At 38.9% G+C, this 15,921-nt stretch overlaps 1 protein-coding gene across 1 annotated transcript in view; it reads right to left on the reverse strand.

Annotated features, from left to right (window-relative positions):
- NIPSNAP2 (nipsnap homolog 2) overlaps positions 1–15,921 on the reverse strand; it is a 30,354-nt gene that overhangs the window by 6,655 nt on the left and 7,778 nt on the right. Inside the window, exons 2-8 of the mRNA XM_036115323.2 lie at positions 13,103–13,242; positions 12,975–13,020; positions 9,872–9,966; positions 9,252–9,322; positions 8,298–8,438; positions 7,359–7,390; positions 607–701 (exon numbers count right to left, since the gene is read on the reverse strand). Of these exons, the coding sequence (XP_035971216.1) occupies positions 607–701; positions 7,359–7,390; positions 8,298–8,438; positions 9,252–9,322; positions 9,872–9,966; positions 12,975–13,020; positions 13,103–13,242 (620 nt within the window). The remainder of the gene's footprint in view (positions 1–606; positions 702–7,358; positions 7,391–8,297; positions 8,439–9,251; positions 9,323–9,871; positions 9,967–12,974; positions 13,021–13,102; positions 13,243–15,921) is intronic.

Here is a 15,921-nt window from a genome sequence, read left to right on the forward strand (position 1 = left end):
ATGGAATCAGACACAAGGCAGGCAGTGAGTGAACATGTGGAGAGCTGCCTCTCTGGATAAAATGCAGGATAATTTCTGAGGAGCCATGGGAAGTGTCTAGAAAGGGACAGCAGCTTTATCATCTTCCCTCTCCCATGGCTGCGTGCTTCACTTCTCTTGTTCCTTTCACCATTATCCCCACTCTCATAATGAGCCTACTAATGTGCCCCGAGTCTATGGGCCTTTCACTGTTGACTCTTTCCTTCTAGATAGCCCAGCACTTACTTTCTATCTGTGATGTTTGGATTTGCTACAGTGTTTATTTTTTTAAAGTATTTTATTTATTTATTTGACAGAGAGAGCAAGAGAGGGGACACAAGCAGGGCGAGTGGGAGAGGGAGAAGCAGGCTTCCCGCGGAGCAGGGAGCCCGATGCGGGGCTCGATCCCAGGACCCTGGGATCATGACCTGAGCCGAAGGCAGACGCTTAACGACTGAGCCACCCAGGCGCCCCCTGCTACGGTGTTTAAAGTTACTGACTTGAGATGTGCTTTATTGCCTAGTATAGCTTATTTGGTAATGAACTCTGAAATCCTAGTAACACAAAAATGAAGGAAAAAATACATACCCCAAAGATGATGTACCATATACAGCTGCCCAATCTGAGAGAAGAATCCTCCCACTGCTTCATTACCATCCTGTCTGAAGCGAATCGCACGAGCCCTGTAAGGAAAAATGACAGTGTTCAGATACTGAACTAGGTATGTTGAAAAGAATCAGTAGATTTCTTCTGCCCTCAGAGCAAGTTGTATGATATGAAGACTAATTGTTTTTTAACTATCAAATGCGGTTGAAAATTATTTTAATGTAGATAACATATAAGATGTAAATGTACTTTTCTGTAGCTATAATAGTCATTTTTGGGGGAAGTGGACAGTAATTAATGACTCTTAGAATCAGTGCTTAAGAATACATAGTCGAGAAAATTGGCTGAGGATAAGACCCATCAACTTAAAAAGAACTGCTTCTCTAAGAATGTGCTGACAGGGAGTGAGGGAAACGTGGATGCCAGACCACTCAAGATGCCAGAAGTTACTGTGTCTTAGGGAGACAGGGACCACCCCCAGAGAATGGGGTTTAAGACAGAGATGAAGGGAGCACACCTTCAAAGCACCTGCAGACCATAAATTCTGGAAAACACACTGAAGAACCATGAAGGTGGAGCTTCTGGGCAATACAGCATCACTATCAAAATGGAAGCTGCCTCACGGTATTGTCATAGTGTTGTGGGGTGACAGATGGCAGCCACACTTGGGGTGAGCACAGCATAACGTACAGACTTGTCAAATCCCTGCTCTACACCTGAAACTAGTTTAACGTGTGTCAACTATACTTCAATAAAAAATGAAACAAAAAACCCCTGCTTCTTGTTTTCTTACCAGAACAAACCATCAGGATAATGAATACCCAATGGCATTCCTATGTGTGGAAGAATGTGTGATATATATACGTGTCTGTGTGTCTAATGTGAAATTGTGATTAAGTTGGCTAAGAATTGGCACTTGTCTTAAACTTTCCTTTTTAACATTTCCTACTGCAAAAGGTATCAGCTCCTTAAACACCTTCTTTCTTATTTGCACCAGGTACTTTATTTTTATATCTAGTGATGCATCTGAAATCCTAAAATGGTTTTTAAAAAATGTACAGGGGCACCTGGGTGGCTCAGTCGGTTAACCATCCCACTCTTGATATGGGCTCAGGTCACAATCTCAGGGTCCTGGGATCGAGCCCCTCATCAGGCTCCACACTCAGCGGGGAGTCGGCTTCTTGCCCTCTGCCCCTCCCCCAGCTCGGGTGTGTGCATCCGTGCTCTTTCTCTCTCAACTACATAAAATCTTTTTAAAAAATGTGTATGTTTTCCAAAAGCAGTTTTCTTTCAAGAATCAAACTTGAAAATGAAGGAAGTGGCTTGAAGTGATATAAGGAGGTCACCTGGGAAAGCATGGCTGGAGTCCATCAGAGACTCCACACCACAGACCACCAGTGTATTTACATCAACACTGCCCAGGTTTGGGCCTCAAGTCTGTCACATCAAGATACCAGAATTGACAGGACTTGGGAAGATGGATTCATTCTCATTAACTTAAAGGAGCTGGAGGCATATGAACAAGGATTCTAATCTACTAACATCTACAGAGAGACATAACTCTTGAGGGACAAGAGATTCGAGTTGGCTTGACCAGTACACTCTCGTCCTGGAGGCAAACTTTAGAGCGACTGAACTGGCAGATCTCAAGGCAGTGGTGGGCCACAGGCTCAGAGCAAGGGCAACCAGAGTGGGAGGGATAACGCAGACTCCTCAGGATCGATTTATGCACCTCGGCTCTCACCCCATGAGCTCAACTCTGAGGGGGACCCAAGCTTTCAGGTTCTTCTGTGGTGAAGGAGGGATCTCTTGCTATTGCCCCATGGGTTACCCCCAAATGATATTAAAATCTTTAACTCTTATATTTAGAATTAAGTGATCAATAACTTCACAAAAATTACAAATCCGATTGGTAAATTATTGAAATTAAGCAAATCACTTTAACGTGCACTCTAACTCAGAGAGGGAAAAACTGTCTTTCATTGATAGTGATAAATATTCAGGATTATTCATTCCATTATGACTTTTTCTAACTCAGTTTCAGTAGGCAAAGAAAACATACTTGCCTTAGCCTGGTAATAATCAGAAGCATGTACTGAAGAGGTGATCACCATCTTAAATAGTTACCTATGTGCCAAAATATAAATTGAATGCTGAACTGGCTTTATAAATACTTGGTTAAATAACTAAGAATAACCTCAGTACTTCCTTGCGAAGTCCATGGTGGGCAAGTCTTAATAGTAACGTGCAAACATAGAACTAATGAATGATCCTATTCTGTGGGCAACTAAATGATTACATTTATAAGGCCCCTCCCGAAAAAAGGTCTCTTAATAAAGTGGTGCCTGTAACAGTGGTATCCAATTAAATAGGTATGTCTTAGTTTTCAAATTAAAAAAAAAAATCTAACTTGCATTATGTAGCCTTTGATGACCCAAGAAGAAAATATTTATTAGAAATAAGAATCACAGGGGTGCCTGGCTGGCTCAGTCGGTAGAGTGTGTGACTCTTGATCTCTGGGTTGTGGGTTCAAGCCTCACGTTGGGTATAGAGACTACTTAAAAATAAAATCTTAAAAAAAAAACAAAAAATCCAGAACCGTTTTTTGGAGCTAGAAGAGATCTTAGAAATTATACAGTTCAAAGCAAGATATTTCATAACTGAAAAAGGAGAACACATCTAAGTTGAAAATAAAAGTCACAGGTTCTCATTTAAAGATAAGGAAACCAAAGAGTTAATGTCTGACTAATGGCCAATAACCTACTCTTGTATCCCTCTTAATTACTGAGGCTTTATATTACTATAACTTCTATTTGTTTTTTCCTCACAATAGGATTTTCAAAAACTATATAAAATTAGGATGGTAAAAGTTGGTGTTTTGTGATAATGCTAATGAGTATGCTTCTTGCGTTTCACCATTAAGTTTAATGTAGCTGTTAAGATGGAAGAAATGGAAAGTTTTATCATTTATAGATCAGGGCTCGCAAAATAGACCCTCAGACTAAATCCCACCTTCTGTAGCTTGTTTTCATGGCCCAGAACCCAAGAATGATTTCTACCTTTTTAAATGCTTGGAAAAAATCTCATCAAAAGAATAATATTTCATGACACATGAAAATCATGACATTCAAATTTCAGCATCCATAAATAAAGTTTTGTTGGAACACAACCATGCTCATCCATTTACAAATCATTCTTGGCTGCTTTCACACTAAAACAGCAAAGTTAATTGTTATTTTAGACAAAGAATGGTCCACAAAGCCTAAAATATTTACTAACTGGTGCTTTACAGAAAAGTTTGCCAACCCATGATTTAAATAAAATATTCTCTATTCCTAATTTTTAAAGTGCTTATTAGAAATTAGTGTCATGAATAAAATAAAACTGGTATTGAATCTTATCAAATGCCTTCTGAACATGTATTAAGATGATTTTTATATTGTTAATTTGTGCCCATTAAAACACTCTGGCCACCTAGATTTTTAAAACATCAATACTTGGGCGCCTGGGTGGCTCAGATGGTTAAGCATCTGCCTTCAGCTCAGGTCATGATCCTGGGGTCCTGGGATCGAGTCCCATATAGGGCTCCCTGCTCAGTGGGGAGCCTGCTTCTGCTTCTCCCTCTGCCTCCGCCTCTCTCTCATGAATAAATATTAAAAAAAAACAAAAACAAAAAACATCAATACTTTACATTTTCTTATATTTCAGATCTTTTCAAAAAGAAATGAACACCATAGAAACAGATGACGCTCCCTTTGCATTCCTCATCCTCATCCCCTCCCCCCATCCCCATTAGTCACCACTTTGTGGAAGCAGTTACCTGTCTTTTGAAGACAAGTCTTCCTGTCCATGGCTTTATATTTCCACTTCATGTGTATGTATCCATGAACAATAATTATATCTTTTTATAGAAAACTTGTTTATAAACTCTCTTGTATCATTTTAAAATTTACTTAAAAGACATCATGTTGTACATATTCTCTAACTAGCTCTTTCTCCTCATCTTGGTGTTTTCAATATTTATCCGTGACCTGATCTGTTTTACTTTATTTTTTTTGAAGATTTTATTTATTTATTTGACAGAGAGAGACACAGCGAGAGAGGGAACACAAGCAGGGGGAGTGGGAGAGGGAGAAGCAGGCTCCCGGCCGAGCAGGGAGCCCGATGTGGGGCTCGATCCCAGGACCCTGGGATCATGACCTGAGCCGAAGGCAGACGCTCAACGACTGACCCACCCAGGCGCCCCTGGTCTGTTTTACTTTAACCACCGTGTAAGATTCTACTGCACGAATATACTATAATCCATTTCCCTCAGACACATAGGTTGTTCACAGGTTTGGCAATTGACCTTTGCTTCATATGTAACTACCAGTTTCCACCATCCATTCAGCGTTTACCAGCCACCCAGGATGTGCCAGGTCTTGCAGAGTCGTAGAACTGGAAAGTGGGGCCTCCCTAGGGTGACAAGCGCTCTAACAGAGGCACGGAGGCAATGTGCTGGGGTGCAGAGGCCAGACACGGTTCACACACTTGACTGTGTTATATTGATCAATTTCCTCATTTTGAATTATCCTTGGATTCACGGTATAAATTCTCTTTAGTGAGGTGTGTGTCAGCAGCTTCACTGAGGTATATTTTATATACCATCAAATTCAATTAGATGCACAGAACTTTTTTTTTAAGTAAATTTACAGACTTGTGCAATCATCAATCCAATTATGCTAAGATTCCTTGTGCCCACCTATAATCCTTTTCTGTTGCCACCCCCAGCCCCAGGAAACCACTCACCTTCCTGTCTCTATAATTAGACTTTTCTGGATATCTCGTACAAATGGAATCATAGACTATGTGCTCCTTTGGACTCTTCCACATAGCAAGTATTTGTGGCACATAGCACTAGTTCACTCCTTTTTACTGCTGGATAGTATTCCATTATGTGGATATACCACAGCTCGTTTATTCTTTCCTCGGCTGACAGGCATTTAGGTTGTTTCCACTATTTGGTTACTATGAAAAATGTTATGATCATTGTATATGAGTTTATATGATGGATGCATGCTTTCATTCTCTTGGCTATATACCTTGGAATAGAACTGCTGGGCCATATGGTAATTCCATGTTTAACATTTTGACTAACTGCCTGTTTTCCCAAGTGGCTGCACCATTTTACATTCTCACCAGCAATGTATGAGGGCCCCAACTTATTCGCAACCTCCCCAACATGTGTTATGTCCATTTTTTAACTGGGTTATTTGTCTTCTTATTATTGAGTTGTAGGATTTTTTAATACATGTTGGATACAAGTCCTTTATCAGATATGATTTGTAAAATTTTCTCCCAGTCTATGACTTCTTTGCCTTTTAATTTTAAAATGATGCCCTTTGAATTATAAAAGTTTTTAATTTTGATAAATTGTAATTTATCATTTTCTTTTGTGGGCTGTGGTTTTGGTGTTATACCTAAGAACTCTGCTTAGCCCTAGGTCACAAAGATTCTCTCCTATGTTTTCTTCTAAAAGCTCTATTATGGCTAATTTTGGTATATATGTAAGGTAGGGGTCTAAATTCATCCTTTTGCAAAGATATCTAGTTGTTTCAGCACCTTTGTTGAAAAGACTATCTGTCCCCATTGAATTGACTTGGTGCATGGATTGAAAACTAATGGCTCATATATGTGAGTTTATTTCTGGACTTGCACTTCTGTTCCATTGATTATGCCTGTTCTTATGCAGTACCACACTGTCTTGATTACTCTAGCTTTGTAGTCAGTTTTGAAATTGAGAAGTGTGAGTCCTTCAACTTTGTTCTTCTTTTTCAAGGTGGTTTTAGCTATTTTGGGTCCTTTGCATTTCTGAAGCCTTCTGGGGTTTTGACTGGGATTGTGGTGAATTTATAGATCAGTCTGGGGAAAAATTGGTACTTTGCTACTTAAACGAAGAAAAAAAAAGAACAAGCAACTGTGTCATTGTGGTGCTGTTTATATGATAAAAACAACACTCAGGGGCACCTGGGTGGCTCAGTCGTTAAGCGTCTGCCTTCGGCTCAGGTCATGGTCCCAGGGTCCTGGGATTGAGCCCCACATCGGGCTCCCTACTCGGCGGGAAGCCTGCTTCTCCCTCTCCCGCTCCCCCTGCTTGTGCTCCCTCTCTCGCTGTGTCTCTCTCTGTCAAATAAATAAATAAAATCTTTAAAAAAAAACAACAAAAAAACCCCCCCCAACATTCCAAAAAAGGTAATATCCAAGAAGAATATGAAATAACCTAATGCAACATTGGGGTTTTACTTAAAAAAAAAACCCAGAATCCTTACCTCTTAGAGAGATATATATATATATATATATATATATATATATATATATATATATATATATATAAATATTTATGGATGAAATGACGTATTATTTTATTGTGAAATTTTTAAAAAATTCAATTTAATGATATATTATTCAGGATTTACCTTCAAATAATCTGGGTTGGGAGAGTTAGACCTAAGCAAGGTTGGCCATGTGCTGGTAACGTCTGAAGCTAAGTAGTGGGTATGGAAGGTGGAGAGATCCACAGTATTATTCTCTCTAGTTTTGTATATGTTCAAAAAATTTCATAATAGAAACATCAAATAAAGCAGTCTAGTATCAAATCATGGCTTTATCCCCAGATTTTATTTCTAGAATTAACACTATGACCTAAAATAATCTATTAATAAGATTGCAAACTCACCATTTGGGAATATACTCACCAGTAATTGCCCCATTCAATCATAGTTCCTGGCTGAAAAGAGATTTGGATTTTGGTTTGTTAGTTCTTCTGTGAAGAAATATGGAAATAGTATAAAAAATATCAAATGACAAAACTAACTTAAAAATTACTTTTAATAATGGGAAGTATAACAAATAAAAAAGGTAACAAATTAATATTATTCACCATGCTCATTTCTATTCCATAGTGGGAGTAATATTCTATTCTATTTCATATAAGAAGGCAATATTTACAGTAAGTCATCCAATTATGGTCATCAAAACCATAGTTAGGCCCATCCTCCAGATGTACTGAACTTATGATTAAATTTTGGTATCCATTCAGACTTTACTGTGAAATTTTTAAAAAATTCAATTTAATTGAATCCCTATTTTTTCCCATATAATGGTGAATCTTAGACTATTAAGATCTACTGCTGCAATGTACTCCTTTTAATAATGTTGCTATGTTGCTATCTGGGGCTTTCTTTCTAGTAGTCACTTAGTGGGGAAACATGAGAGTCTTACAAAATATTATTCCCTTTGACTCTTACAGTGCCGTGTAATTTATTCAGCAGTCTCACATTTATTAGTTGCTCTAGTTCAATTACAGCAAATGCCACATGTTACAGCTAGTCCTGCATGTTAGGTCTCTCCTCTTAAAAACAGCAATGCTACATGGAAAATGTCAAATAATAAACATTATATGGAAGATTATAAAAAACAAAAGAGCTTAGCAGAAGAGAAGGAATGATAAAGAAGATAAAAAAAAAAAAGGAAAGAAGAGAGGGACTGGACAGCGGAGAAAATAAACCAATCAAAATATTATGCCAAACACACATCACAAAATGTAAACTCAACTTTTGTTGCTGGCACTAAGGGGTGCTCACGCCTCCTCACAGAAGAATGAGAGGGCTGTTATCCCGTATTTCAGTACTTACTCGGAGCTGGTAAGATCTGAGTTCATATATATTAGGTCCTGACCGTGGGACAGGCTCATTCCAGAAACTGAACTCCAACAGCAGCTGATTCCTCCTAGAGAGAAGCATGTTGCTTCTTGCCTTGCGGAATTCCACAAATTCCTTTGAGGGGAAAAAAAAAAAAGTGCTCATGATATCCCTTAATATTTACATATAAACCCATTTTAGTACCATTTATGTTCCTCCTATAATAGAATACTATCATAAAAAATGGTCCCAGGTGGCCCGAGACAGCCCTGGTTTACATTTTGTTGAACCAACATAGTAACTATAAGCACTCACTTTCACTCTCAAAAGTGTCCAGATTTAGATGACAAACTACATGGCCATCCTAATTATTTAAGTAACAATGTAAGCAAATTTAATTTCCTACATTTTTAAGTTCTCCTAACGGTGTCTGACAACATATTAATAGAAGTGACATAGAGACTACAAAATACCAGATGGCCCAAAAGCCACTTATATTTGGACTGGGAATCTACACAAAAGGTTTTCTTTCCTAATAATGTATGGCTGTTAAAATTCTCTTCCCTGACCTGCACCTATTACTGAAGGGAGGGGGAGGAGATGGAAGTCAGCCCCAGGGAGAGACTATGTGGTTGGCAGTTCCCGAAGCAGACAGGCGTTAGGTAATCCAGGGCGGACTGTGTCGACCATGCTGACTTACTGGCATCGAAGTAGCAGCTCAGCAGTTTCAAAGTACAACTGACTTTTACAATAAGAACTGTTATGTTAATAGTATTACAACTGGTTAATTATGTTTCAATACAGCTTCAAGAATCCAAATAATAAAACTTTACTACAAAGAAGTTTATTACTGTTAAAAAAATGAGGACAGAAAAGAGTCATTTAATTCTGTACTATCATTTATGATATCATTAGTCTGAATAAGTAAACATTTTTCAAAATCATTACCTGATTTTCTCTGAGTTTACTCATGACCTCTGTGAGGGCTGGATAGCCTCCTTCATACCTCCAGAGGTGGACTGAAATATATTTTAAAAGATAACAGACATTTAGAGTTTCACGATACTCTTACCTTGAAAATAGTCTAATACACATAATGTTAACACAAAATTATAATGTGCCATGTGTTGGCATATGAGTTACACCATAAAGTTTCAATAATGGATTCAAATGTTAAAACAACAAAAAAAAGTAGTTTTTGAAATCAATTACTGGAGAAACTACTTTAACCACAAAACTAGACTGAGACTTGGAAAGCTTTGATTATAAAAACAAGCATTAAGGGGCGCCTGGGTGGCTCAGTCGTTAAGCGTCTGCCTTCGGCTCGGGTCATGATCCCAGGGTCCTGGGATCAAGCCCCGCATCGGGCTCCCTGCTCGGCGGGAAGCCTGCTTCTCCCTCTCCCACTCCCCCTGCTTGTGTTCCCTCTCTCGCTGTCTCTCTCTCTGTCAAATAAATAAATAAAAATCTTTAAAAAAAAAAGAAAGCATTAAATTGAATATTATTTAAGTCGTTAACAGTAAAGGCTTAGGGAACAAGTGCTTATTCCAAAGACTCCTGCTCCCTACCAGCTTGGTCCTGCTCGCCGTACCACGTGTTCCAGGTCCCCACCAGAGTGCAGGGGTAATGCTTATCTTCATGAATCTTTGGCAACACCTCTTGACTTGAAGAGAAGAAACAGCAACACTAATTAAACAACTGACAAGATTATACCAGGTCCAACACATGATCAACAACAGGAAAAAGGCCATCTACTCTGTTCTGACAACTGACCTCAGAAATATTTATGATAAAAATACGTGCAGAATTAACCTTTTAGCTGAATTCTACTGCACTCTAATATCCCACTTATCAGAGGCTTAGGTTTCTGTTACCCCAACTGCCTAGAATAGTTGTAAACAACTCAAGTATAGTGATAAAAATGGATAAAGAAGAGCCAAAGGTCCCAGGATTCCAGGAACTACATGGGTCTACTATTTGCTATTTCAGGAAAAAAAAAAAAAAAAAGAAAAAGAAAAGAAAAGAAGCACCTAGGAATGGTGAAGTTTCTAAGAGCTAAGTTCTGCTGGTTCCCAAGATAGGAAGGGGAGAAACAGAAATAGTAGAAAAAGAGCACGGAAGAAGAAATAAGAGAAGGAAGTGATGTTTGAGATAGGGGAGACAACAGAAGCGGCACGAGCAGGCAGAGGGGGCAGGGGCAGAGAGCAAGCTGGCTGTAAGGAGGGAAGAAGACGACAGACCTAGAACCCAACACAGTCTGGAAGCAACCCAGTTCTAACAGTCCCCAAGGGCATCAACATGGCAGAGGAACCCAAATTAAAGATACAGCATGGAGCCTAAATTAGGTTCTATTCAATTCAACCCGCTGACGGGACTTAAGAAGTATCCTACAGTCCCATGTGCACACCCCCCAAGTTCATTACCAGTGATTGTGCAGGACTAGCAGGAAGGCCATGACAGTCATGGCCGTGTATTAATTTAACAGAGGTGCCAGAGCTTGGCTCCAGGGAAACCTTCCTATGGTACAGATTCTAATACACAGAGCAAGGCAAAAGGAAGAGACAGAACTGTGCCATCCCAAAATAAAAGCTAAAACCTGCACACTTTTTGAATAGAAAAATTATGATGAAAAAGTACAATACAGATTCAACAATAAATGCAAAAGGATATCAAGGGTCGGAAATGGAACCCGTTCGAACTATCTGCTGACACTGAGTGAAAATTAAGTTCGTGATCACCACCAGAAGCTGGGGCACGAGAACTGAGTGTATATGCAGTTAACAGAGAAAAGCTCAGAATGGTCTTCTGTCTAACTAAATGAAAACCTGTCCATTTTCATGACCTTGTACAATGACCACACCATGTGTGTTTTCTGAAATGCCATACACATGGTGTGATCACCATACAGGTCAAAAAAGATTTATGTTAGAAATAACATGGGGCTGATGGAAATCAGGGGTGGGGAAAGATGGATTATGTCAAGTTACTGGAAATGGATTTCCTTTTTTGTCATGACATAAACAACCCTGAATGAGAGCCAATGTAGAAGAAAATCTGTACAGATGACCCATGTGGGGTCCAGAAAGGGGCTGGGGCCTGACGGTGAGGCCTAGGTTATTCACCAATACAAAGTCGTATCTTCTTTGTTGGGGACTCCAAAGCTGCTCTTGGAAGCCCTGGCTTTCCTTACATGAATGAAGGCTGTAAGGAAGGTAGTACTTGTACCCAGAACTGGCTGGGTTGGGCAGAACCTCATCATTGGGGCCCCTAAAAACCAGGCAGGAGTTAAGTCTTGATGTACTGAAAACAGAGAGCTGCTGAAAGTTTCAGAGAAAAGAAAAAAACAGGATGAAGGAAAAAGGAGAACTTCAGGGAGATCATTTTGACAAACTTATAAGCAATGGACTGGGTGTGGGGTAGGGTACAGGTACAATCTTGAGGCCAGGAAGGCAGTCAGCAAGGAGGTTACTCAGAAATGCGGCTCAACAGGCTGGGAGAGGGAGATGGAGACGGAAATGAAAGAGAACCAAAATGCAAGTCAAACGAAGAATGCACAGCTCTTAGCAACCAATTGCAAAGAACTAAGGAAAAGGTTAAATAAAACCATGGTGACTGACAAATGTGGGAAGCAGGAAGGGCCAGGTGATTCTACATGTTGAATCTGAAGGGGGAGGAAGACATCCAAATGGAAATATGAATAGACAGGAAATGAAAATCTGAGACAGGCGATGAAGTGATACAAATGGGACAGGAAAGATAATCCAGGGAAACGTTAGCATAGACAAGAAATTTCATTTTATGAACAAAGATTTAGAAATAAGCATCTGCTTTGTTTTAGGACATTTTTAAATAAAGAGAACTGTGCTGAGGTGATTAAGAAACTCTATGCTAATGCTGTATTTCATGAATCACCTCCCAAAATAAAACAACAAAAGATTTTTGCATCTGAAAATTATGCTGATTCTGATGACAAAATCATTTGCTTTCTCATAAAAGTAGCAGATATGAAAGGTAAAAAAATGCTTTTTAATGATGTTTACTCACAATTGATCATTAAAATACAATTTGTTAGCTTACTTAAGAACGAATACACTTCTCTCTTTGGTCTTAAAGTTTACAAATTCTGTAAAAGCATATGGATCTCATTATCATATGAAAATCTGCCAAAGGGACTTAAATCCTGGTGAATGAAGACTTGAGAAGAAATGGTGGCTATATTCAAATACATACAGGACTTTCATGTGGCAATTTTACTTAGAGGTAAAACTGGAAACAACAGAGATCACAGGGATGTGAGTTCTAATTCATAACACTCAAAGCTATCCAGAGATGGAATGTATGAATGTACTTAAACACACCAGTCAGGAAGGTCTGCAGAAAGGACTCAAGCACGGATGAGTAGATGGACTAGACGGACTTATAAGGTGCCTTCCAACCTTAAGAGTCTAGAACATTCTAATGTCTGAGAGCTTATGTGATGAGTTAGCCGTGTGAGTCCTTAAAATCAAAATGCCCTTGGCAATCCCACACAGAGCTCAACTTAAGAGCCTCTGAACATTCAGCTTCAAGAAGAGGGATCAAAGATCTCACTCTGCTATCAAGTGTTAGCTGAACCAACAAATATTCAAATTGTTAATTTTCCCCAAGTAAAGGATAGTTTGGTATACACACCAAATTTTGTTGTATGCTTCTAGGCATTCCGGTTTAACATTGTGAACTGAAACAAAAGAAAATTCAACGATAAACTTATGAACAAAGGGAAAAAAGTCAACTATGAAGAGAGCAAACCTATCACTCACACTGCAATTTGTATAGACTGCTTGTTTCCTTTTTGGCTAGGAGATTAGAGTGAGCATCTTTTCTTGGATCAACTTTCCGGACAAATAAGGATTTTAACCAGCTGTCTTCTCGCGGTCTATTATTGGAGGACGTCAATCTCCTATGAATAACAAATATAAAAATTTGAGTCTCGTTAGCAGCATGAAGATTTCAGCATCTTTAGATAATGTCACATAGTACATTGTTTTCGTAAAATCAATCCACTCAGCAAACATGCCTTGAGCACCTATTCTAGGCACTGTTACAGAACCTGGGATACCACAAAGTGTCCACTCTCCCTTAGGAGCAAAGTATAAGAGATGTAACTTGTGGTTCTCCTAAGAGAGTTCTTATTTTTTTTTTAAGTTATAAGTATAGTTGGCATACAATGTTATTTGAGTTTCAGGCATACAACATATTGATTCAACAATTCTATACACTAAGCTATGTAAGTGCAGTTACCATCTGTCATCATTCAGCATTACTACAGTATTACTGACTACATTCCCCATGTTGTACTTTTCATCCCTGTGACTTATTTTATAACTGCAAGTTCGTACCTCTTTTAAGATTTTATTCATTTATTTGAGAGAGAGAGAGAGACTGAGTGTGGGGAGAGGGGCAAAGGGAGAGAGAATCCCAAGCAGGCTCTGTGCTGAGTGCAGAGCCCGACATGGGGCTTGATCTCATGACCCTGAGATCATGACTTGAGCCAAAATTGGACGCTTAACCAACTGAGCCACTCAGGTGCCCCTGGAAGTTTGTACCTCTTAATTCCCTTCACCTATGTTGCCCATCCCCCCTCCACCCACGTCCTCTCTGGTAATTACCGGTTTGTTCTCTATAGTTAAGAGTTTGTTTCTTTGTTCATTTGTTTTTTAGATTCCACATATAAGTGAAATTGTATGGTATTTGTCTTTTTCTGACTTATTTTACTTAGCACAATACCCTTCAGTTCCACCATGTTGTCACATGATCTCATTCTTTTTTTATGGCTGAATAACATTCCATTGTGTATATGTGTGTATATATATGTATATCTATACATATCATATCTTCTTTATCCATTCATCTATTGATAAACATTTGGGTTGCTTCCATATCTTGACTATGGTAAATAATGCTGCAATAAACATATGGGTGCATATATCTTCTTAAATTAGTGTTTTCATTTTCTTTGGTTAAATACCCAGTAGCGGAATTACTAGACTGTATGGTATTTTTCTTTTTCCCTGTGTTTCTTATGCTGTACCCTTCATCCTTGTGATGTATTCATTCCATAACTGCAAGCCTTAAACCTCCTAGTCCCCTTGGCATTTCTATTTTTAATTTTTTGAGGACCCTCCATATTGTTTTTCACAATGGCTGAATCAATTTATATTCCCACCATCAGCGCATGAGGATTCCCTTTTCTCCACATCCTTGCCAACACTTGTTATGTCTTATCTTTTTGATACTAGACATTTTGACAGGTGTAAGGTGATATCTCATTGTGGTTTTGATTTGCATTTCCCTGATGATTAGTGAGGTTGAACATCTTTTCACAGAGTTCATATTTATCTTTGCCATTTCTGCTATGTGTTTTTCCCTCCTCCAAAGCAATTTCTGACATAGAAAAAATATATATGGTAACCTATAGTCAGTTTCATAGAGAAAGAAAGTAGTAGAGTGGTTGCTAGAAGATAAGGCTAGAGGAGAATGGGGAGTTATTGTTTAACTGGCACAGAGTTTGGGAAGATGAAAAAGTTCTGTAGATAGATGGTGGTAACAGTTGCAGAACAGTGTGAATTTACTTAATGTTACTACTGAACTGTACACAAATATGATTAAAGTGGCAAGTTTTATGTTATATATACTCTACCACAATAAATAAGTGTGAAAATATACAGGGAAAATGAAATAAATTCTTTCTTTAAAAAAAATTATATCGGGGCGCCTGGGTGGCTCAGTTGGTTAAGCGTCTGCCTTCGGTTCAAGTCATGATCTCGGGGTCCTGGGATCGAGCCCCGCATCAGGCTCCCTGCTCGGTGGACAGTCTGCTTCTCTCTCTCCCTCTGCTGCTCCCTCTGCTTGTGCTCTCTCTCTGGCTCTCTCTCTCGAATAAATAAATATATTTTTAAAAAAACCCAAATTTAAGAATACAAATTTCATTGACACACACTTTTTTTTTTAAGATTTTATTTATTTATTCGACAGAGAGAGAAAGAGACAGTGAGAGAGGGAACACGAGCAGGGGGATTGGGAGAGGGAGAAGCGGGCTTCCCGCTGAGCAGGGAGCCCGATGAGGGGCTCAATCCCAGGACCCTGGGATCATGACCTGAGCCAAAGGCAGACGCTTAACGACTGAGCCACCCAGGTGCCCCCGACACACAATTTTCTCACTTTCATTTTATAATTTCTACTATACAGACTGTTAGAAAGCAAGGATAAATTTGACTGAACTATATATATATAAAACAAACTGTATTTTAACTATGAACTTTTAAGTGCACGTTTAAGTTCCATTCGCTTGCTAGTCAGATTCCAAATCTCCCTAGAGGGCAGTGTAGCATTATCGGCATCAAAATTAAATCTGTGTAAGCCTTTCAGCCCAATAATTGTACTAGTAATTTTGTCTTACAGGCAGCATTATTCAGACAAGTGCACAAAGCTGAATGCACAAGAAATTTTATTAGCGCCTTGTTTCCAAGTTTATACATTATGCTATTTCACCAAGTGTAGCTACCAGATATGTCCATATATGTTACATCGCTCTTATAGTACCACTGACTATATTCTTTATGCTTTGCCTTTACTTTTG

The sequence above is a fragment of the Halichoerus grypus genome, chromosome 6, assembly GCF_964656455.1.
Source record: "Halichoerus grypus chromosome 6, mHalGry1.hap1.1, whole genome shotgun sequence".
In the NCBI taxonomy this organism is placed as follows: Eukaryota; Metazoa; Chordata; class Mammalia; order Carnivora; family Phocidae; genus Halichoerus; species Halichoerus grypus.